The 23,627-nt window shown below is 38.2% G+C and overlaps 2 protein-coding genes across 4 annotated transcripts; one reads left to right on the top strand and one right to left on the bottom strand.

Annotated features, from left to right (window-relative positions):
* Positions 1-880: 880 nt before the first annotated feature.
* On the bottom strand, positions 881-16,456 carry LIAS (lipoic acid synthetase). 3 transcript variants are annotated; one of them, XM_066387077.1, is made up of 11 exons: positions 16,289-16,454; positions 15,289-15,461; positions 14,233-14,326; positions 13,207-13,287; positions 11,127-11,283; positions 10,984-11,041; positions 9,425-9,553; positions 6,974-7,119; positions 5,854-5,924; positions 4,578-4,689; positions 881-1,085 (listed from the first exon to the last, which is right to left on the bottom strand). In XM_066387077.1, exons 1-11 carry the CDS (start codon positions 16,331-16,333, stop codon positions 1,078-1,080), a joined length of 1,074 nt encoding a protein of 357 aa, XP_066243174.1. In that variant the 5' UTR covers positions 16,334-16,454; the 3' UTR covers positions 881-1,077. The 3 variants fall into 3 exon arrangements, with proteins under 3 accessions (XP_066243174.1, XP_066243173.1, XP_066243175.1); XM_066387076.1 differs by lacking the exon at positions 881-1,085 and adding an exon at positions 2,135-2,345; XM_066387078.1 differs by lacking the exons at positions 881-1,085; positions 10,984-11,041; positions 11,127-11,283; positions 14,233-14,326 and adding an exon at positions 2,135-2,345 and having other exon boundaries at positions 16,289-16,456.
* A 72-nt stretch (positions 16,457-16,528) lies between these two features.
* RPL9 (ribosomal protein L9) lies at positions 16,529-21,944 on the top strand. Its single transcript, XM_066387079.1, has 8 exons — positions 16,529-16,579; positions 17,032-17,078; positions 17,167-17,282; positions 17,885-17,980; positions 19,999-20,131; positions 21,244-21,324; positions 21,490-21,604; positions 21,856-21,944. Exons 2-7 carry the CDS (start codon positions 17,033-17,035, stop codon positions 21,594-21,596), a joined length of 579 nt encoding a protein of 192 aa, XP_066243176.1. The 5' UTR covers positions 16,529-16,579; position 17,032; the 3' UTR covers positions 21,597-21,604; positions 21,856-21,944.
* Positions 21,945-23,627: the final 1,683 nt, after the last annotated feature.

Genomic DNA, 23,627 nt, shown 5'->3' with positions numbered 1-23,627 from the left:
TTTGGGTTTTTCCCCCATTTTTCTGCCTACAGTCACTGATGCTCACATTTGTTAATGTAATAATACCTCTAAAATCAAGATGCTTTCAGCTTCAAGGAAGAGAAATTCCTATTTAAATTGGTTTCATTAGTCAAGCCATTTATTATCCCACCAAACAGGAGATAGGTTATTGGATTGGTTGGTCCAGTGGTTGGAAAAGGGGCACGGACCCCTGTACTAGTTTTTTTTAAAGACCATGTGCATTTGTCATTTTTACTTTGTTAAAAATGTCATGTGTTACAGAAATAAAAAGATCATACTTAAAATAGGCACTTAACAAATTTTAACACATTGGAGACCAGTGATGCCTTAACTTGTGCTGCCTAATCAAGCATTTCTGTAGAGACCTCCAGACATGTCTGTGCATTTAAATGCACTTATTAATGCATTGTTGTTTACGAAGGTCAAAGCTCTCTGCTTTGGCCTTTTAAAAATTCAAGCCTGTATATTCTTATACAGTTGTACATGGGAGTATACCTCTACAGTACGTTTACCACAGTCAATGCCAGCAAGACCCAGGCATATGGCCACATATTCATGGTATAATGGCCAGTTATGCAATAATGAGTGAATGAGTAACAAATCCAGAAGATACTATTTGTGATTCTACTTTCAAACAAATATTTTCTGCTACTCTTCTTCCAAGTTTTTGGATTAAGTTTAACTGGAGTGTCCTTGGATTGCAAGATGAGGTGTTTTAAATTTTGTTATAGTTTATTATTATTTAGCTGTGTCAGTCAGGATTTTTCTCATTACTGTGTATCCAAAATAAAACAAAAAAGTAGACTTCTGAGGCCAACAAAAGACTGCAAATGACTCCCAATTTCACATTTGTATCAGAATAGCTTTATTTGACCAGCCACTATTTATATATATAGTTGTCACCAATCTGAAACTTTTACATTGTGCTAATAAAATGCCATTTTAATTTTTACATTGGGTTTCCATGAAAATTTCATTTGACGAAAAGATTCTTCTGCTGTCTCATTACCATTCGCCTCCAATGTGCAAAATTAGGAAACATCAGAGTCTAATCTATTATTCCTCTGAAAATAGATTTTAGGGAGGATGGGTGTCAGAGATGTTTAAATTCAAAGTGATAGAGCTAATTTTACACAGCTAAATTTACTAGGATTTATAGAGAAAGTGAACCAAAGAATATATGACTCCCATGAATTAAATTAAAATGTAACTAATTATCAAAGTTATGAATTCTTTTAGTAAAAAACACTAGTTCACGTATTTAAAAATTCTAAACAGAACTGGCTATCTACATGACATATTTTACAATAGAGCCATCTAAAGACTTCCTTTGTGAGAAGCAGAATAAAGACAGGATTCAGAGTGAAAAGTTACCAGTACTAAGGAAAGAGTCCTTACTCAGATCACTACTATGATATATATTACCGCCTCCCCAAGTGATGTGAGGAATAAAAGGGGAAGTGCATGTGCATGTAAAAACTATTCTTAGGTTCTCTTTCTGTCTTGCACAATATAGTGGTCTTTTTTTCATAGGCCCTAAACAAGTAATCAATGCACACCTACCTTGTAGGTCTAAAGTAGTCATACCAATGTAAAAACCAACACTCAAACTCTTAAGCTTTTCAAAATTATTCTAGTGATGTTATACTGTTATATAAACAACATATGCTTATTATCAGTAATCTGATCATAGTCTCAATCTATATTGACTGTTTCATCACAGTATGTCATTTATCAGAAATGAAATGTATCAATGATATACACGTAACAGAAGCTTAAGATTTTCTAGAAGTTTGTAATAATATATTTTTTAATATTTTTCTTTTTTTTTAAGACTTTATTCATTTTAGAGAGAGAGACAGAGAGAGAGAAAGGGGGGAGGAGCAGGAAGCATCAACTCCCTTATGTGCCTTGACTGGGCAAGCCCAGGGTTTTAAACGAGCAACCTCAGCATTCCAGGTCGATGTTTAATCCACTGAGCCACCACAGGTCAGGCATTTGTAATGTATTTTTAAAATTATACTGTACCAGTACACTCACAGATCTTTTATGGTTATATCATAGCAAGCAATCTTTTATTGGGACAAAAAAGATATGCTAAAAGACAAGTAAATTACTATAATTAAATATGCACAGTTTATTGACATTTTTCTTAAAACCAAAAAAATTGGAGTTCCTCCAGTGAAGTACAGACATTCTGCCACCACCTCTGTTGGCAAAAATGGAATCAAATTCTAAATATTCCTGTGATCCTGAATGTCTTGTTAAGTGTTAGAAGGCTTTTGTTTTTCTTTTCACTATTAAGTTTTTCAGGAAAAATTCACCTATTTAGGAAGAATGAAAATACATCAACATCAATTTCAAGTCTATCTCAGAATAATTACACCTACAGTGTTTCCCTTTAAAGATGACTTTGGTGTTTATTGCCAACCCTCTCTTCTCAGATCTCAATGGCAAGAATATCCCCTAGATCTCTGGCTCTTTCCCCAATAACTAGTCATTATTATTTTAAAAAAATGTTTTTATCACTACAGTCTCTTTTCTTCTTCTTTCTAGTAACTCAATATTATAAAGAAATCCCTCTTATTTTGTCTGTGGGTCTGCTTTGCACATTTATTCCACACTATCTGCACTATCTATTCCTCTTCACTGACAAAAGTATTGCTGCTGGCACAATTCATTTCAGGGAGCAATTCTGCTAAGTTATTAGCCTAGCTCTGCTGTTTATGAAACAGACCTCGTTGCAATTGAGCAGACTCATCTGACGGAATCTCGTTAGTTATTCCCCTCTAGGGAAGCAAGTGCTCTTCATTTATAACGGGCTTTCTCCCACCCCCTAAGCTGTGCCTGTGCAGTGAGTTCGCTGCTTAGAGGGGACACACTCACTTTTCAGATCATTAGGGTTCCATTTAGTCTACCACTGTTAAGCACAGCTCAGTGCTCACTGGCAGCGCTCAGGACGGCAGGTCTGATTTTATGAGAAGTCTGATTAACTTCTCTTTGTCATCTAAATACACGAGTAGAATTGCAACTATTCTATCCATTTACAATCACCAAGAATCCCAAGGCTCATAAACTATCAAGTAATGGAGAGAATAACCTGTGTGGCTCCATACCTCTATCTAAATCTGACGGGTAAAACCAACATTATCATGATCCGATCTGAATCTAAGGCTCTTTTACCAGAATTTGATCTTCTACTGGTAATTTAAAAGCATTAAAATGTTCATAATTCAGTTCCTTATAAATGTTAGAAACTTCACTAAAAAAAAAAGGACCAATAAAATTAAAACTCTTACAAATGATAGTACTCTACTTGAACCACTCTGGAAGCTGATGCTGTTTCCTATTTTCTACATATAGTTTTAGCTCACCAGCAGCACTGCTTAAAGAATAAATAACTTATAATTATTGGTTTCCAAAGTCCCCACATCCTGTCAGTCAGTGTTGAATCAAATTCTTGGGTTTTATAACTAGGATAAGCTGTGACTTCATTAAATTTCTTTATAGGAATACACTAAACATTACTAACACATGAACATTAGCTTTCTTTTTTTTTTTAAAGGAAAGTTTATTTTATTTTCTTATTTTTTTTTAAAGTTTTTATTTATTAATTTTTAGAGAGAGGAGAGAGAGAGAAGGGGAAGAGAGAAGCAAGAGTAGGTGTTTCTCCCATGTGCCTTGACCAGGCAAGCCCAGGGCCTTGAACCGGCAACCTCACTGTTCCAGGTCACCGCTTTATCCACTGCGCCACCACAGGTCAGGCAACATTAGCTTTCTTAAATAGAATTTATGCCTAATTTAATTCAAAAATTATAATTGTTACATCTAACTGATAGGGAAAACACCATCAAGATTATTTGGATTAAACTCAATTTTCAGATATGTCCTCACAGGCCTTTTGATGGCCAGTACCACACGATTTTTAATCTCTTGGAAAGGCTTTTATTTTCATTAGTCAGCTCAAACTATTGAGCAAAATAAGAGCTGAAATCACAAAGGTGAAAAATTGCATTGTAGCTAGTAAAAACACTGAAAATTTCTACAGGGAAAATATCTTACAGATTTTTTGTTGTTGCTTCTGGGAGGAAAAGCAGAAAGATATTAATGGGACAAGCAGCAATGCTGTCAAGTACATACTTTTCAGGGTTTAAATTGACCTAAAATTCGGTGTTAAGAGATGCAGCTGGCTTCACTGTCAAATGACTACACATTTTCCAGAAAACCATGTTCTATGCTTGACTGATCTCTGTCACTTCTGAATAACCTACTATTGAAATCCACACATAGAATAAACTGATTACTTTTGCTTTCATCACAATAGCTGAGCTAGTAAATATTAAAGTAGAGAAGGGAAGGATTCTTCATTTAATGAACAAACTAGGTATAAGAGAAAATTTCCCCACAATATAACCTATATGGAGCAAATCTCCTAAGGATGCTGTCCAAACCCACCCCCTCGCCTTTTTCTTTTTCACAAAAGACAGCCACAACTATTACAATTTCAATGCAGAAATTAAGGTCCACATGAAGCCATCCCCTGCAGTCTAACTCACCTGCTTTATACGAGGAACGCACCAGAGGGCCACTTGCAGTATAATAAAACCCAAGTTCATTTCCTACTTTTTCCCAGTATTTGAACTTTTCAGGAGTAATGTATTCTTCAACCTAGATGAAAAGAATTAGTATTGACTCTAGAATCTCCACAAATCATTATAAGTCTATAGAAAATTGATACCCATGCATTCAGGGTCGATTTAACTTCCTAATTTATCCTGGTGCATCCAGGTTTCTTCTCCCTCCTCACTGGCCACCTGTCTACTGGTTACCTGTTGGCCACTCTATCAGAACCCAATTATAGGGAGTTAGGAAGAGGGGAAACATATCAATTTTATATGAGTTATTCCAAAGGACAGAGAAAGGAGATTATTTATAGAGATTATATATCTGCATCACTCATTTACTGACTAACAAGTATAATCAAGAATCAGTCACTCCTTTAAGAGTCTTGAGGACTAGACTGGGTCTTACTCATCCTGTATCTTCTGCTTAACATTGTGTCTGGCACATGATCACTACTAAAGGAAAGTTTCTTTTTTTTTAAAGGTTTTATTTACTGATTTTTAGAGAGAGGAAAGAGAGAGCGAGAAAGGAGGGGGGAGGAGCAGGAAGCATCAGCTTATAGCAGTTGCTTTTTGTATGTGCCTTGACTGGGCAAGCCTGGGGTTTCAGACCGGTGACCTCAGCATTTCAGGTTGATGCTTAATCCACTGCGCCACCACAGGTCAGGCAAGAAAAGTTTCTTGAATGAATACATGTCCCATATAAAAACAGGAAGTCTAGCTTCTTTCTTACTTCGACGCTGGCCATTATGTAACTCCAAAACAAATAATAAGATCACCAGTTGGGAATGAATGCAATTTCCCAACTTTTAAATATTTTTTGTTGGTTCACTTAAGTCATATAATTATAGGGGCAGCAGATAAGTGCCAGGGTAGCTGCTTCATGTAGATAATAAAATGGAAATTGGAACTTGAATATACAAGAGGCCCCGACTGGTGGCTCAATGATAAACCACCACCTTAGTGTGCCAAGGTTGTGGGTTTCATTCTGCTCAGGACAAGTATAAGAAGCAACCATGAGCGTACAATTAAATGGAACAATGGATTGATGCTTCTCCCTCCCCCCTATCTCAAATCAATGGAAAAATTTTAAAAAGAAAGAAAATATAGTACATGAAATATATTACTAAAAGCCAGAAGCTTTCTCTCTGGACAATAAAAATTTAATTCAAATTACCAATCAACATTTGGCAATTCACGGTAGCTGTACCTTAAGGTGGCGCTTTGTTGGCTGCATATATTGTCCTAAAGTCAAACAGTCCACATCTGCCTCACGAAGTGCTAGAGGGAGGAAAGTACACATATTGGCAGATGTTTTTATGATGCTAAAATTGTAGACTTAAGCATAATTTTCCAGAACACCATTTTATTTCAGAACAGTGTGAATTTTATCCTGACCTATAATCCTGATGTTGGAAAATAAGACTGTCCCATCCATTCAAAGGTACTTACGTGCCTGGAAATATGGTAAGGCTTGAAAACACTGGCCTAAGACATTCATGTGGGGCTGGTATAAGGATGAACAACTCCGATACTATGGGATAAATGCTTTTAAAAATGGGGGTGGGAAATGCCTAGAGCAAGAGGCTCTTAGGCAGAAAAGATGAAGAGAACAGTGTACCAAAGGCCCCAAAACACCCCTATTATACACCAGACATGCTATATTAGGATTTTGCTAATTGTACAACATATGCTCTGGGGGATGTGATTTAATCTCTGACATCAGAATCTTTATAGTAAAATAGTATGCACTGTGGTAAAGAAAGCTTTTAATTACTATTGAACTTATTACTCTTGGAAACAATAATAGCTGCAAGAAGGCCAACTTTCAGGTAATCTAAAAGGTTTTATATTTAAAAATTAAAAAACCCAAGAATCACAAAGCAAATGGGCTTATATGGGACTAAGGTTAGCAAAGTCCAAAAGATCACATTATGTGACAATCAGTAAGCTCTTTCTCAAAGACTTGGCTTCATTTTATTCATCTCTGAACTGTCAGTGCGGGCCAGAGCTCCTGGTACCTGGATGCCTCTCAAAAATTGTCCAAAAACTGCACAAGAAAAGTGGGCAAAATTAGGTTTCTACTCGATAAAAGGGCAGGAAATAAAATGGTGTGCAAATTTCATATCCTGAGCTTCCTGCATATCATTCCACAAAGTGCTAACACACTCCTGTTCCCTTTTATGTTACTGTTCATAACTTTATACTACACTTTGTCCTTGCGGGCACTTTCACTGAGACTACAGCGGAAGCATAACCAGGCCTTCAAAGTGGGGTTTCTATTATTACTCAAATTAAATGGGAGCGTTTTAATTTTTCAGTTTCATTACCTTTCATTGTTGCGTATACTTGCTCATCATTCTCGCCTAAGCCCAACATTATAGATGTTTTAGAAATAACGTCAGGCCGAACCTCCTTGGCATGCTTCAGTACACGTAGAGACTGGTCGAAACTGGCCCTGGGATCACGAACTTTCCTTGGAAACAGCAGGGCTGGCGTCAGCAAGAAGAACTGCAGGCTCAACTAAGCACAGTTACGGAAGCACCACGAAAGACTAGAAAGGTACAGTCTAGACATATTACATCATATGGTTCAATGATAGAATTTGTGCACAAATGTCTGTTAATTTAGGATAAAAAATAAGGCTTCACTACCCTTGCTGTTGACTTTTAAGGCCTTTCAAGCCTACGGTAGAGAAAACTAGAATAAAAGTAACTCAATTTATAAAGTATTTATTGAGAAACCAGAATTCTGAAGCTGAGAATGGGTGATTATAAGGAGCAGTCAAGAATAAAGGGAAAAAGAGTGAAAGAAAATCTCGATACTGAACAAAGAAAAAACTGTTTAACATAAACCCACATTTCAGGTCTGAAACTTTTATTACTAAAGACTGAGCTGCCCTCTGCTGGTGAGTATACAACATTGACATCTCTTAGGTAAAAACATGCACAATTCTGGAATTTTCACTGGAAAGGCTCATGTTTAAGTGAAACCAGGGTAAGTGGCACCCACTGGTGGTGGTATCAAGAGATGTGACAAGGGTTGTAACAGACTGGGTGCCAGCCTTCAGCAGGGGTCAAACTACCATGGCTTAAATGGGGACAAGGCTCAATGGATAGGAGGTTGCCGATGTTAAACCAGCATTCTTTTGAATTCAAACACATCTTTATTTTGTGTAATTAATTTATTGCTGTAGTGGTTTTTTTTGTTTTTGTTTTTGTTTTTTTTACAGAAAGAGTCAGAGAGAGGGATAGACAGGGACAGACAGACAGGAAAGGAGAGATGAGAAGCATCAATCATTAGTTTTTCGTTGCGCAGTGACACCTTAGTTGTTCATTGATTGCTTTCTCATATGTGCCTTGACCACGGGCCTTCAGCAGACCGAGTAACCCCTTGCTCGAGCCAGCGACCTTGGGTTCAAGTTGGTGAGCTTTTGCTCAAACCAGATGAGCCTTCGCTCAAGCTGGTGCCCTCGGGATCTCGAACCTGGGTCCTCAGCATCCCAGTCCGATGCTCTATCACTGTGCCACCGCCTGGTCAGGCTGTAATGGTTATTTTTAATTAGAGACTAGCTCACAGAGAGGAGAGGAAACCAATTTACGAGTTTTAAAATAAACAAGACCTGTGGTGGTGCAGTGGATAAAGTCTCAACCTGGAATGTTGAGGTTGCCAGTTGGAAACCCTGAGCATGCCCTGTCAAGGCACATATGAGAAGTAACTACTACGAGTTGATGCTTCCTGCTCTTCCCCAGCCTTTCTCTTTCTCTATCCTCTAAAATCAATAAGTAAAATCTTAAAAAAAGAAAAGTCAAAGAAGTTTAAAAAAACCCATAAAAACCAAGAAATTGATAATATAGAAAGTCTTACTGTCTGAAAGTATTTCCCCACTAAATCTGTTATGCTCCCTAATGTTTCTAATTTAGTGAAAATGATGGCTATAATTTTGCATACTTTTTTCAAGTTCTATAATATATCACAGTATAATTTCCAGAAGCTAACAAAACCATTTTCAAATATTTTACTAAAATTAATAAAAATGAATGTATTAATCATGCTTGAAGCCAAAATTTTTTCCCTTTATTATTAATTTTAATGGGGTGACATTGATTAATTAGGGTACATAGATTCAGAGAAAACATCTCCAGGTTATTTTGACATTTATGTTGTATACCCATCAAAGTCAAACTGTCTTCCGTCACCTTCTATCTGGTTTTCTTTGTGCCCCTCCCCTCCCCCCACCCTCCTTCTCCCCCCCCCTTTTTGTTTTTTTGAAATATGAACATAACTACTTAAATTTTTAGGAAAAGTAAGAAAGCATAATGTTTGTTTTTTAAAAGAGATTTAAAATATAACTGAATAATTCCAGTTTCTTTTTAGAATCGCTACTGCCTATCTTAATGCCAAATGCATTTTCAAGTTCTTTTCTGTTTAATTATAATCAAAGGAACTGCTCTTGTGTAATTCTCTTTTGAAAACGGTTTTTTGAAAAAACTCATTGGCACATGTAAAAAAGGGGGGAAAGGCTCATTATGTATGTGCAACAAAACAAACATATAAATATGTAAGCTTATACACTTAGATGTTAGAAATTGATATTACTGGATAGAAATATTATGGGTGCTGATCATCTTTTTTGTTGGCTATATTTTCAGATTTTTCTGTAACAGACATATGTACACTGTTTTTGTTAAACTAAAGTTCTCTTTATAAAAGTTAATTACGAAGTTCTCCTTTGAAAAAAGTGAGAAAACTTTCCAACATTACTCTGCATGTGTAATCACCTCTGTAATTCTGGAACTGTTTCTACATTATGTGCATATACATCTAATCCTGACAGAGCGACTTTCTCTATTGCTTTCAGGTCTCCTCGGAAATCAGGGGTGAGACATTCCACCAAAATTTTGGGGTTCCTAAGGGGAAAAAAATGATAGGTATCAAACCAAGGAAAAGAAGTAACATAACTGCTGGTCAAAACAGAAATCACCCCACTCTTTCTACATCAGTTCAACACAGTGATCTTTAGAACCCTGCCAGGAAAAGCAGGAACACACGAATGTTTACATCTGAACTGTTAAAATGAAAAAACAAACCAGAACATCAAATAATATGTACATAGTGGTTAAAACACATCTACATGCAAATAACAATCAGAATACATAGATTTTTAAACTTTACTGATAATAGTAAAAAAAATATTTTTTGGAATTAAAATATAAATATTGAAATGTTAAATGTAAAATAGTTTTGATTCTTAAGAAAGTAAATTGGGACATTTCTATATGAATATAAACATTATTTGATTAATTTTGATTTCTTTTAAAATTCTTCAAATAGAACCCTCCTCCCTTCCTCTAGGCAAATATTCACAAGTGCTAAGGGCTACTCTGAGTTGCTGAGTCAAAAGCTTTGCTTAAATAAAATACAAGCTAAATATTAATCTTCCTATTTATATTGGCTATATCTATGCGTTCAAGCATTAAAACATGAACTAGCTCATAGAGCTACTTTCTCTAACAGCAGTATTGATGACTGGGACAGCTGACAAATTTTCCACAAACCAACTGCAAAGCTTTTAGAGCTGTTTCCAGAGGGAAGAGATGTGGAAAGAACCACATATATCCCCTGGTGGATATAAAAGATGTTGAAATAACACACCCTATAATTCACTGTTAACTGGAGGTTGAGACCCATTAGTAGTTTGTGAAATCAATTTAGTAAATTAGAAACAAAAGTATTTTTTAATGAACTATAAAAAAATTAAATATAATGTGGGAATCACTGAAAACACATTTACTAAGTGTGTAGGTGCTAGACTAGCACTGAGCTATAGGAAATAAGCATAACTTTTTAAAGCTTTTTAAACAGATGAGGTTAAAATATAAAAATATGGATTATAGGCAAAATTCCAAGGGCATATGAATGGATAAAATTTATACCAAGATTTATATATTCCAAATAACAATTGGAATATTTCTCATCTTTATTCCTTCTAGAGGATGATTTATTCAAAATCAGTTCTAGAAGACTGCGGTTTTATACTTCTTCTAAATTACCCAAAGTTCAGACATGCACTCAAACATGAAGCAGGGGCTCTATAATCCAAAGATCCATAGATAAGTTTTTGCCCTGAATCCCTACAATTTCTGCAAATATTTATGTGTAGTTCATATGTACTTCTTCTGGAGAAAAGACCACATAATTCCTAGCACATTATTAGAGGAGTATATAACATCCCCCAAATGGTTAATAACTACTGCTTTAAAGTAAAGACATTAAAGAAACTGAATTTATGAGTTTAAAAAAGTCCTTAAATTATACAAGCAAATGCCAAAACAAGTACCTTTCCTTTATGTGTGAGACAGTCTTTGCAAAGTGCTCAGCTCCCCCATCAGGCATATCTAGAAACAAGAGAGTCCACTGCTAAAGATGATGTCACAATTAGTAAGAGCCAATTCCTGGGAGAGGTGATGATGACACACTAACCATCTCGATCCACAGATGTCAGGACAACATAATCCAGACCCCACTCTGCAATCGCTTTTGCAGTATTGTAGGGTTCATTGGCATCCAATGGAGGTGGCTTTCTTGCAGTCTTAACAGAGCAAAATCTGCAACCTCTTGTACATGTGTCACCCATCAACTAGAATAGAGATGTTACAACTTAAATCAAACATATAGATGACCCTCAAGAATATAATATTGAGAGAATCAAGTTACAAAGAACGAATACAATTTGACTTTGTTTATAAGAAATTTGAAACATTCAAAGCTAAGTAATATATAAATAATTAAGGGATACAAATGAAATGTGGTCAAACAAGAAAGAAAAGGAAATGATAAACTTAGAATTCAGAATGGTGTTAAAGGAAAAAGAGTGGATATGGGATCAGCAGGTGATGCACAGGTGGGTTTAAAGAGAATGCTAACACTATCTCATACTGGAGGCATCAGGGTGTCGGTTGTATTGGTATTCTTACACATAAGTTATAAAGATTATTTTGTATCTTTAATATTAATAAAATGATTTAAAAAGAAAAATATTTAATTCACATATCAACATGCAGGTCTCTGGAGGAATTAAACAGAAGGCACAGCTCCTTCTTGTTAAACCGACGAAACAGAAAACACACAGAAAGTTAATAATCTGCTTTCTGTGGGTATCACTCTTTCTCCAGGACACTGCTTCTGCTGCCACAGGTCACTACCATGTTCTGCCCCCTGCAAACAAAGCTACTGCAGAGGTTTTGGGGTCACAAGAATTTCAAAGCCCCACAGTAGGGTTGTAGTTTGGGGGAGAGAGATCCTGTCCCCCTTTATGCTTGACTCTCTCAGAGGGGACACACAGCAATGATGCTTAGGTCCAATGTCTCACAGAGTTTTATTGAAACAATGAATTCTCTCTAGGAGTCAGTTATGAGTCAACAGTGGGAAAGGGGACCAGGTAAGGGGTGAAAACAGAGATTTCCATCATAGAGTATTCAGAATTACTCCCTCCTTTAAGAATTGAGGTTGTATAACTTGAATAAAACCCCTGTTGGCTCTGCATTATCAGAAGAAATTCTACCTCATAAAAGTCTACAGTCCCTCACCTAAAATAACATCCATTCCCAGACATAATTTAGGTTTAACCTCAACACCTCAATATCCATACTCCTCTGAATAAATATGACAGACTATACTGTTAATCCCAATTCTTATGCCACCAAATTAAGGTTATACATCTTACCATTTGCTATGTAATTTGCATGCTGCCCCTAATGAATGAACAGCTATGTCTGTATTTCAATTGATGTTTGGCTTGGCCATGAAACTTACTGTGGCCGACAGAATGATAGCAAGCATGTCTAAGCAGAAGCCTCAAATGTGCACAGATGGTTGGTCTGCCTCCCATTCTCCATGATAAAAATATGCCTTGAAGAGTTGCTGGTCTAAGGAGAATAAAACTCGGTAGAGCAGACCTGAACTCAACCTACTTCCAAGAATTCACCTCAAGCTCAGTCAACATCAGCTGAACCCCAGCCAACCAAAAGACCTATAAGAAAAATTCTTTATTTTTTTAGGGAAAAAAACAAGTTGAACAACCATAGTAACATTTCCAAAAAATAATAGAATATATAGCTCAAAATAGCACATGATTAACTGTCAGACAGCTAGAAGAATCAATAATAGACTTACTCAGATTTATTAAGAACAGAGATTCAAATTTAGGCTTACTCAAACACTTTAGAAAACACTGACATTTGCATCTAATGGGGCTCTAGGCTTATGTCTATCTTTTCCAATGGCACAGAGCAACACCATCCTAATAAAAAAGAAGAAGGAAGTTTTGAATGTCTCATTTCCCAATGAAAAATACTGACCCAAAATTCTATATGTGTTCAGAATAAGGAGAGATCACAATAGGCTGGTTTATTCTGTCAGCCCCCCCCCCCCCCACATTTTGCATAAATTCATATATAACAAAAAATTAATCAGAGGTACATAATGCACATTTTTAGGAGAGAGACAAAAAATTTCCTTTCAGTTTCTAGACTAAACCTTTAGAGTTTGAGCCTGGCCTTACCATGATCGTGGCTGTGGCAGTGCTATGTTCTCCACCTCCCCAACACTCTCCAATATTGGGACATCGAGCTTCCTCACACACCTTTGAGTAAAAGGAAACTGAGTAAGATCAGGTTGAAAATATTTACCAGCTAAACAAATGAGTGACCAGGCACTTTCCACTGTACAACTTTACAATATATTTATGAAGAAATTCACTATTTAAAAATGCTGTTAAACTGCCAAACTGTATATATATTAGGATGCCATTTTTTAAGTTAAAAACTATATAAATGTACATATTTTATATGTGCAAAGAAAAAGGTATTGAAGGATATATACTAACTAGTTAAAGTAGTGCATTTAGCATTTGGGATTATGTATATGATGTTTCACATTTAATGTTATACTCTTTCCAACAAGCATGTTCTTAACTTGTAATATAAACAAACCAACCAACCAACCGTGCCTGACCAGGCGGTGGCGTAGTGGCTAGAGCATTGGACTAGGACATGGAAGACACAGGTTCGAAACCCTGAGGTCGCCGGCTTGAGCGTGGGCTCACCAGCTTGAGCATGGGATCGCTGGCTTGAGCGTAGGATTATAGACATGACCCCATGGTCACTGGCTTGAGCAAGGGGTCACTTGCTCTGCTGTAGCCCCCGCCCCGTCAAAGCACATATGAGAAAGCAATCAGTGAACAACTGATTGCTCATTTCTCTCCCTTCCTGTCTGTCTGTCCCTATCTGTTCCTCTCTCTGTCTCTGTGAAAAAAAAACAACACCCCCAAACCCTCATTTCCTAAGTTGCAGAAAATCTTATTTTTATCCACCATTAAATGAGAAGTTAGAAATTTCAATTATTTTTTGTTTCTTTTGCAGGGAAAATGATTTCTAAATATACTTCCATTACTGATAGGAATGCATCCTAAACATCTTTATTCACTTTCCTTGCTATTATTATCTATTTTATTAATTTTGAAGGTATATATACACAGAAAATTTACAGCTTTTAGTTAAGAGAAATATTTAACACTTTGACAACTTACTGTATGAAGATTTAAATTCCGCAAAGTATTTTTCAGTGTATTGTATTTTTTTCCCATGGGAATCTCTGTCTTTAGCCATGGAGGTAATCTTAATCTGAGAAAAACCAAAACTATCATTAACAAACATATTTCCAAATAATCGTACAGCTTTGAAGTTATTTTGATCTATTACAATTCTGAGTTAAGAGGGTTTCCCCCCATGATCCTGGATTAACTCTTATAATTTTTACCATAGGAGTAAAACCAGTGATTCAAATTTAGGCTTGCTCAAACACTTTAGAAAACAACAATATTTGTGTCTAACAGGACACTATACTCATGTCTATTTTCAGAAAGGAACAGAGTAACATCATCCTAATAAGAATGAGGAAATTTTGAATGTCTCATTCTGCAATGATAAACACTGACCAAAAATTCTATATTTGTCCAAAATAAGGAGAGATCCCACAAGTGTACTTTCTGTTCTACTTTCTATTGTAGATTGTATGATTCTTAAACAGAAAATATCTAAAATTTGGAGCGAAGACTGCTGTATATTCTCAGGTTCCCCTTGACTTCACCCACTGTGATCTAGACGTTGTTGGGTAAAGTATCCAGCAAAACAATTTGTCCCCTGCATGAAATTACCTCACCATTCTTTTAAATTAATGCAAGGTATCAACAGGTCATATGTACACAGACTTGAGAAGCAACAAGTCAGATCATAAACACCCAGTTACAATGAAAAATTTATCAAGGTCTAATAGACTGGTAGCAAGGTAATTAACTTTCACTTTCTGAAGAAATTTGATGCTGGATACAAAATAGGAGTTGGAGGTTTTTAGATGCTTAAGTTCTGGGAAGGTTGAAGGAAAACTGTCAGAGAGCACAAGAAAAGGAAAGGATTCCAACAATTTCACCTACTTACCCATTTTATATTTGTGATCACTTCTTTCTAATGATTTTAAGCTAAATTTAAAAAGTCTGATTGAAAATATATTGTAGGACTTTGCTATATCTGAAGATAATGCACGATGAAGAAATGGGACATTGAAATAATCTCAAAATTTCAATTACCTTTCTCCTTTCTGGCGTTTTAAGTTTCCTTTATATTCATCCCAGGTGCCCTTGTCTGCGAGATCACCAGACACAAAATCTTGAAGGTCTGGTCCATTCTGTAAAAATTCCTTTTTTTTATCTGGCAAGGAACTTTCTGCTCTGACTGGACTGCATAAATATTTTCCAAATACCTAAAGAAAGAGTTCATTATGACATTTATTTAGTGGGATTTGTAATAATTTACTTTTAACCTATGTAATACCTTCTCTCTCCCCATTCTCCCCGGAAGATACCAAAATCGAAGGATGCTCAAATCCCCTATAAAAATGAGTTGGCTCAACGCATACAATCCTAACTTCCCATCGGGCTCCAAAAATCAGAGCGAAAACAGTACCAGTACTGGTTGGAAAAAAAAAAAAGCCCATATAAGTGGACTTCTGCAGTTCAGATCCATGTTGTTTAAGAGTAAACTGTCCATTTGTTGACCATAAGAAACCACTGGCTTCTAGATCTGAATACAAACGTGACAAGATAGCCCCGAACACTATAAAATTCACAAATCAGTACATCGGACGCAAAAGAACCTTGAACAATTCAAAAAGAGCTCCTGTTAATGGTGAATGCTACAGCACTTGTTCTTGTCTTGGTGAAAGAGCATTGGTTTGTGTACTGAGCGTCCAGAGTGGTATCTAGTACATAGTAAGAGTCCAACACAAGTAGTAAAAGGTGCTCAACGAACTGCTCCTATAATGCTACAATAAAATACATACAGTACAGGGTACAAATCACTGAAAAAACAGAAAGAAAAGTTATCAGCGTCCGCCAACCTGCAAACAAAAAACCAATACCTGAGACTCTATCACATGGGGGTGTTGGGAGAATTAAATGATACTACATAAAAAAAGTTTAGAACAGTGCCTGGGTAGAGGTAATGCTCAGTGCTGGCGTTATCATTGGGCGCACTGAAGAGATGGAAGTCCCCTCTCCACGCCTGCAACCTACACATCACGCCGCTCACCCGGGGCCTCGCGGTGCGGACGACGACCCCGCAGCGTAGGGACATCTCTCTCTTTTTTGTTTTCTAGCAGGGTCAGGGAATCTAACTCCCAGGCAAAGACAGACCCACAAACCGCCGCACGATTTATGACAGATTACCCGAGTCACCACTGACCCGGTGGCACTTTAAACTGCTTCGCGATTGGTTGGTTTAGCCTAGTGGCGTCGCGCGCTCATGACGCGTACGCAGGAGCCTACGGCTACAAGAACGTGATGACGAAAGACGCTTTCTCTTTGCCTCATCTACTGCGAGGTGAGGATATGTCTGTACTCGGTGGGCCCTGGGAATCTAAAATCATCGGCTTGAGAAAGACCGGCAGCGCCGGTCTGGCTCTCGGAGGTTTTATCCTGGTTCTCCCCGCGCGCGCCGAGCCCCATATAGATCTGGCGGGATTGGGGTTCTAGCTCTGTCCTTGGCTTTTAAGCCTACCCCCGCCCCTCAGCCTTGCCAGGATGGCGCCTTCCTGATAGGGCTTCCTGGGTTACTCGAAGCTGGAGTTCGCCCCATAGCCCTCGACACAGCTACTTGGGAGATGCTCCTCCCTGGTCAGGACGCAGCCGGGGGCTGCTTTCCCTGTTGGCCCGCCTGTGACCTCCCCGGGGTTTTCGCCGGCCGGTCTCCGATAGGAGTGGAAACATATGATTGGGTAGCTTGGTCGAAAACAGGCCCCGCTCCGGTCTTCTTACCCCACGTGTTTGTTTCAGGATGAAGACCATTCTCAGCAATCAGACGGTCGACATCCCAGAAAATGGTAGGGGACTCGGTGTTTGCCTTTTCTTTATGACTATGCTACGCGCTCTGTACCTTGTTCGAGGCCTCACCAGTGCGTTCTCTTGTAGTCGACGTCACTCTGAAGGGACGCACAGTTATTGTGAAGGGCCCCAGAGGCACCCTGCGGAGGGACTTCAATCACATCAATGTAGAGCTCAGCCTCCTTGGAAAGAAAAAGAAAAGGGTGAGTTTTGTGGGGATTTTTTTTTTGACACCTGAATTGCTTGTTTGGAAGGTTGTGATTTAATAGCATCCCATTTGACTGCTTTTAAAGATTACAGAATTGAGATTTAATGTTTTAGCTTAAAATTTGGTGTCCAAAATTGTAACCGGTTTTGGTATTTGTGTTTTCGTGAGATTGGACAACCAAATTCTGAAGAGTGGCTTACAAAGCTCCGTATTAGTAGTCATTAGCACTAGGTCTTGATTCTATTATGTGTTAGGTTTGTTTTCCTCATGATTGTTTTGTAAGAATTTTAGGAACCGGGCAGTAGACTTCTAAACCTGTCATTTTAACTTTCTAGGAGTGAAGTTTGATGCAACTTATACAAAATGGGTGTTTCTAGGTTCTTCCTTTGTGAAACTGTGAACCTGGGTTGAATAGTAACAACGTTTGTTATTTATTGAGGGCTTTATATGTGTTCGCACCTTTTCAGTTGAAAAGCATGCTCTTTAATTGTACCTGTTGGAGTCTAAAGTAATTCTTTGGATAAATGGACTCTTTTCTTCCAAGCCTACTCATTACTGGAAAGAATCTACTAAGCTAAACTTTTTGTTCTGTTACAGCTCCGGGTTGACAAATGGTGGGGAAACAGAAAGGAACTGGCTACAGTTCGCACTATCTGCAGTCATGTACAGAACATGATCAAGGGTGTTACACTGGTAAGCGGATTGATCAGACAGCTTTGTTGGGGGGGGGGGGGTTGGCTGTGCTTTATGCAACATAAATGTCTACTGTAGAGAACAGGTTATGCATATAATATATTGAGATTCTTGAGCTCTAGAATGTGGGAAAAGGTGACCTTAGCAAATGTGTTTAATAGACATTTTGGGGTGTTTAGGATTAAGTGATCAATGCATGCAGGTACAGACCAGGTGGTCTTAGTAGGCTGATGGTGTTTTTCATACAAAATTAGAGTCACACCATGAGGATGTATGTATGTCTTCTTTTTATAGAAATGTAGCACAGCCTGACCAAGCAGTGGCACAGTGGATAGAGAGCATCAGATTGAGATGCAGAGGACCCAGTTTCAAAACCCTGAGGTTGGCCCTGGCCGGTTGGCTCAGCGGTAGAGCGTCGGCCCGGCGTGCGGGGGACCCAGGTTCGATTCCCGGCCAGGGCACATAGGAGATGCGCCCATTTGCTTCTCCACCCTCCCCCTTCCTCTCTGTCTCTTTCTTCCCCTCCCGCAGCCGAGGCTCCATTGGAGCAAAGATGGCCCAGGTGCTGGGGATGGCTCCTTGGCCTCTGCCCCAGGTGCTAGAGTGGCTCTGGTCACAGCAGAGCGACGCCCCAAGGGGCAGAGCATCGCCCCTGGTGGGCGTGCCGGGTGGATCCCGGTCGGGCGCATGCGGGAGTCTGACTGACTGTCTCTCCCCATTTCTAGCTTCAGAAAAATACAAAAACAAAAACAAAAACCCTGAGGTTGCTGGCTTGAGCAAGGGGTCACTTGCTTTGCTGTGGGTCCCCTCCCCCCATCAAGGCACATATGAGAAAGCAATCAGTGAACAACTAACGAGCTACAACAAAGGATTGATGCTTCTCATCTCTCTCCCTTCCTTTCTGTCCCTATTTGTCCTTCTCTGTCACCAAAAAAAATGTAGCACATAAGGTAGGGTTTGATTTTTTAGTACACATCTCAACACCATGGCCCTTTGTAGGAGGCACAACTAAGTGGAGCAATAAGTTGATGTCCTCGTGTCCGTCCGTTCCTCCCCCCCCCTCACCAAAAGGAAGCTAGCATTTATTACATAGGAGATAGTAAAATAATGCTTTCTTAATAAGCTTAATACTATTTTAATGAATTTGTACATGGTTACAGGTGGGTACTGAAATATCAGAGTAGCACTTTGTAAATATATAACCCCTATGCTGTACATCTGAAAGTAATACAGTTGTACTGACTGCAAACTGTAATTGAAAAAAAAAAAAGTAATATATTTTTTAAATTTTTTTTATTTATTTATTCATTTTAGAGAGGAGAGGGAGAGACAGAGAGAGAGAAGGTGGGGGGGGGGGGAGCTGGAAGCATCAACTCCCATATGTGCCTTGACCAGGCAAGCCCAGGGTTTTGAACCGGTGACCTCAGTATTTCCAGGTCGACGCTTTATCCACTGCACCACCACAGGTCAGGCCAAAAGTAATATATTTTTGAAGAGCTTTACAGTTCAGTGAGGAGGCACTAAAACAAATGTTTGTGTATAAAACTTGCCTAAGGCTTGATTCAGGTGACGGTTATAAAACCTTGACAGTGAGTGCTATGTGAGGACTTTTTGTATGTGTGTGTGACAGAGGGGCAGATAGAGACAGACAGACAGGGAAAGAGATGAGAAACATCAATTCTTTGTTGCGGTTCCTTGGTTCATTGATTGCTTTCTCATGTGCCTTGATGGGGAGTGGGGGCTACAGAAGAGTGAGTGACCACTTGCTCAAGCCACCACCTTGGGCTTCAAGCCTGTGTCCATGGGGTCATGTCTTTAATCCCATCTGCAAGCCGGCAACCTTGGGGTTTCAAACCTGGGTCCTCTGCATCCCAATCCAACGCTCTGTCTACTGTGTCATCACCTGGTCAGGCAGGACTTTCATTTCTAAAGTAGAAGTATAATATAAGTACCCTGCGAAATTTAAAACTGGACTTCTTTAAAACTAAGCATTGCTGCTAATTGTTTGCTTAATGCAGGGCTTTCGTTACAAGATGAGGTCTGTGTACGCTCACTTCCCCATCAACGTCGTTATTCAGGAGAATGGTTCTCTTGTTGAAATCAGAAATTTCTTGGGAGAAAAATACATCCGCAGGGTTCGGATGAGGTCAGGTATGTGCATACTCTTAGCTGTGTTTCAGAAATTTTTTCTTTATACTTGTGAGGCTGGTGTTTTGGGTTAGCCATAAGTAAAACCAGAGTTATTTCAGAATTGTCTATTTTATAATTATAATTACTCCTGGTGCTAGTTAAGGCTTTATATCATATTGATACCAATTGTAATTCCTGAAGGCCTTTACATTGGAGTAGTTTGCAGGGCATGGTAAGCAGTTTAATTAGCTCTGCAAACTGAAATCCTAAATAAAAAAGACCACTTGAAAGGTGGTTTACATAGCATAGACTGTCTAGGTTAAATTCTCCAGTCTCACTATTGACCTTTGGCAGATTACCTCTGTATAGCTATTGGGAACATCTCATGATTAAATGAGTTAAAAATTGAAATGCAGTTATTCATATGAAAAACAATAAATGATACAAAAATAAACTTTTATGTACCCACAACTGTAAACCTACTTTTGCCCCAACCCTGTATGTACAATAGAAATAAGACTTTTTTTTAAGTGAGAGGAGGGGAGACAGACTCCCCTCATGCATGTACCCTGACACATGTGCCCCCTCCCCCCACTGGGAGCAAGCCTCCTACTGGCCATGCTCTGCCCATCTAGGGCCATTGCTTGTAAACCAAGCTGTCATATTTATTTTTTTTTTTAGTGCCTGAGGGACGTTCCATGGCTGCGGGAGGATTAAGGTGGGGTAGAGAAGCAGATGGTCACTTCTCCTGTGTGCCCTGACCAGAAATCGAACCCAGGACATCCACATGCTAGACCTACACTACCATCGAGCCAACCAGCCAGGGTCAAAAATAAGACAATACAAGCCTTGTACACCTAATATGGGCTAGCTGAATACCATCTTCACATACTCCTTAATTGAATCACAGAATCTAACTACTCTGGGAGAGATTGATTCAAATAGGAACACAAACAAGATTTTGACCCAGATAAATCAACTCTTATAATGTCAAAAACATCTTAAGGTTTATTTGGTCTGTGGAATTTTAAGTGGAATAAATTGCTACTTAATTAAAATATATTTAAATTAAATATTTCCTATGCAGATTTGATTTTATGTTGACACGATGCAAATACCATTTCCCCTTTTAGGTGTTGCTTGTTCAGTCTCTCAAGCCCAGAAAGATGAACTGATTCTTGAAGGAAACGACATTGAGCTTGTATCAAATTCAGGTTGGTATGTTTATTATGCCTATAAGATGTCTAAATATTGTTGTTGAATACATGGTATTCTGTTCATGTGGTGAGCTTTATTTGTGGAAATCTAAAGCTTTGCTCAAAATATACAGGTTATAAGATGGCTTTAAGCTGGTAAAGTAATTGCCTTATCTCTTATAGCTGCTTTGATTCAGCAAGCCACAACAGTTAAAAACAAGGATATCAGAAAATTTTTGGATGGTATCTATGTTTCTGAAAAAGGAACAGTTCAGCAGGCTGATGAATAAGATCTAAGGTAAGTTCTTGAAGTGTCTTAAGTTTTATTATTACTTTAGTTGGGGAGGTGTCCTAATTTACTAAGACTGAAATGAGTTGCCATAATAGCAGAAAATGAAGAGTTGCATTTTGAAGCAGTAAATTTGGCAGAAAAAGATGAAATTGCACCCGTTTTCAATATGAATCTAAATATGTTCTAGATTTAGAGTGGAACTTTTCTGGGCAAGGGTTTTGATGGAGAGTTAAAGACTTTTTTTTTTTTTTTTACAGTTGTCCAGCTATAGAAACAGCAAGATGGCGCATGATTTCTCGGCCTCATTTCTCACATTTTAAAGATAAAATAAAATGACTTGACACATTTTTTTCTTAAACTCATAATTCTTTCCAACTATTTGGCAAGTAAAAAGTTAAATTTCTAGTAAGACTTCATGGGAGAAGTAACTTATTTTTTGAAGGAAAATCAAAGTTATTTCAGGCAAGAAGAACATGATACCAGTGACAGCCAGCACTATGTGGCTATTCATCATTAGATGCAGAGTTTTGGGGGGTGTCCTGAAGATACCTGAATTTGCAGAGGTGTGAATTTGAGCATCTGTGATGCAGGTAGGGTTGAATTAGTTGTCTGTATACCACATCATTGTGAAGAAGCAGCTGTGTCTACTATGAAACAAGGTGATACAGCCTTAGTAAGTAAGCGTTGGGAGGGAGATAGAGTTAATTTGTGTTTACGATGAGCATGGCCCCTGTGATCCGAGGTCCTTGTTATGTTACCGTCTGCCCTACTTCAGCCATTGACTCCCATATCCTAGTCCTTGATAACCCTTCCATAATTTTCTAACTTTATGAGTCACACTGCAAATATATAATAATCTTTATTATAATGGTTAAGTTTTAAGAAATTGATGAAATGGTAAAATTAGGATTTGCTTTGAAATATTTGAGATGGGGTTGGGGTAGATATTGGATGGGGTTTTAGATGAAAAAAGTAATTTCTAAGTGGGTAATTTGTTGAAGCTGAATGGAGATTCATTATACTCTTCCTACTTTACATAAAGTTTTGAAGTTTTTCATAATACAGAAATGAAACAAAAATCCCTGTTGTTTTACCTGGATTAGTGTAAAAGCCTCTTTTTTTTTTTCTTTTTTTTTTTTTCAGGCCAACTCAGATCATAGTGTTTATTTCATTTAGTAAAAACAATAAACATCTCAGTTGTAGTTCTCAACCATCAGGCCTCCTGGCTAAGGTAGGAGGAAGAAGTTGGGTCTCTCATGGAAATCTTGGGACTTCCATCTTACTTCTTCCTGGCAGAAGGGTCAGTATGAGGCAACTTTCAGGTCACTGAGAGGAATTTAAAAGCCTCTTAACTGGTCATTTTTGCTCCTTCCTCCCCAGTATTTTCAGCAGTGGCCACCATAGTTTTTATCGAGCTCTGAGCTTCCTCTGAACTATTCTGACTATACTGATTAAACTGACCTTTCTGTCAGTATTGCTACCTCTAAGCCTTCAAGTTGTCCTTCCCTTTGGAAGTTGTCTTTGGACTGACCAATTACCGTCAAGTTTCAGTAAAGCCCACCTTGTGCTCATTCCTTACCCCCATCCTAGCGTACCCTTACCCTGTTTCACTTGTTGTATTATATTGTTCATGGTATTTATGGTGTAATATTTATAGTTTACTTTGCTGTGTATTGATTACATGCTTTATTGCTGTTAGATTGTAACCTTCATGGGGGGCACTTCTTACCAGGGGTTATTTTAAGTACCTGGAACAGTGTCAAGTGATTGGTACCGAGATTGCCAAGATGTTCAAGTTACAGAGACTGAAGACAGTAATAGCAGTGGGATTAGAAAGGAGATGTTTTGGGAGGTTTTGACATAATCTCAAAGCTTGAACATGAGGAGGAAATTTTCAAGTGGCAATATTACAGGGGATAGAGAAGTTAATATTGAAAGCAAGTATATTGCGGCTATGGGAGTAAATGGGATTTCTCCAAGAGGGAAGTAGATTGATACGACGTAACTGTTGGAGGTTGGTTGTTACCAA

The sequence above is a fragment of the Saccopteryx leptura genome, chromosome 5 (assembly GCF_036850995.1).
Source record: "Saccopteryx leptura isolate mSacLep1 chromosome 5, mSacLep1_pri_phased_curated, whole genome shotgun sequence".
In the NCBI taxonomy this organism is placed as follows: domain Eukaryota; kingdom Metazoa; phylum Chordata; class Mammalia; order Chiroptera; family Emballonuridae; genus Saccopteryx; species Saccopteryx leptura.
The sequence above is the reverse complement of the archived record's forward strand: the minus strand, read 5'-3'. Positions and strand labels throughout refer to the sequence as shown.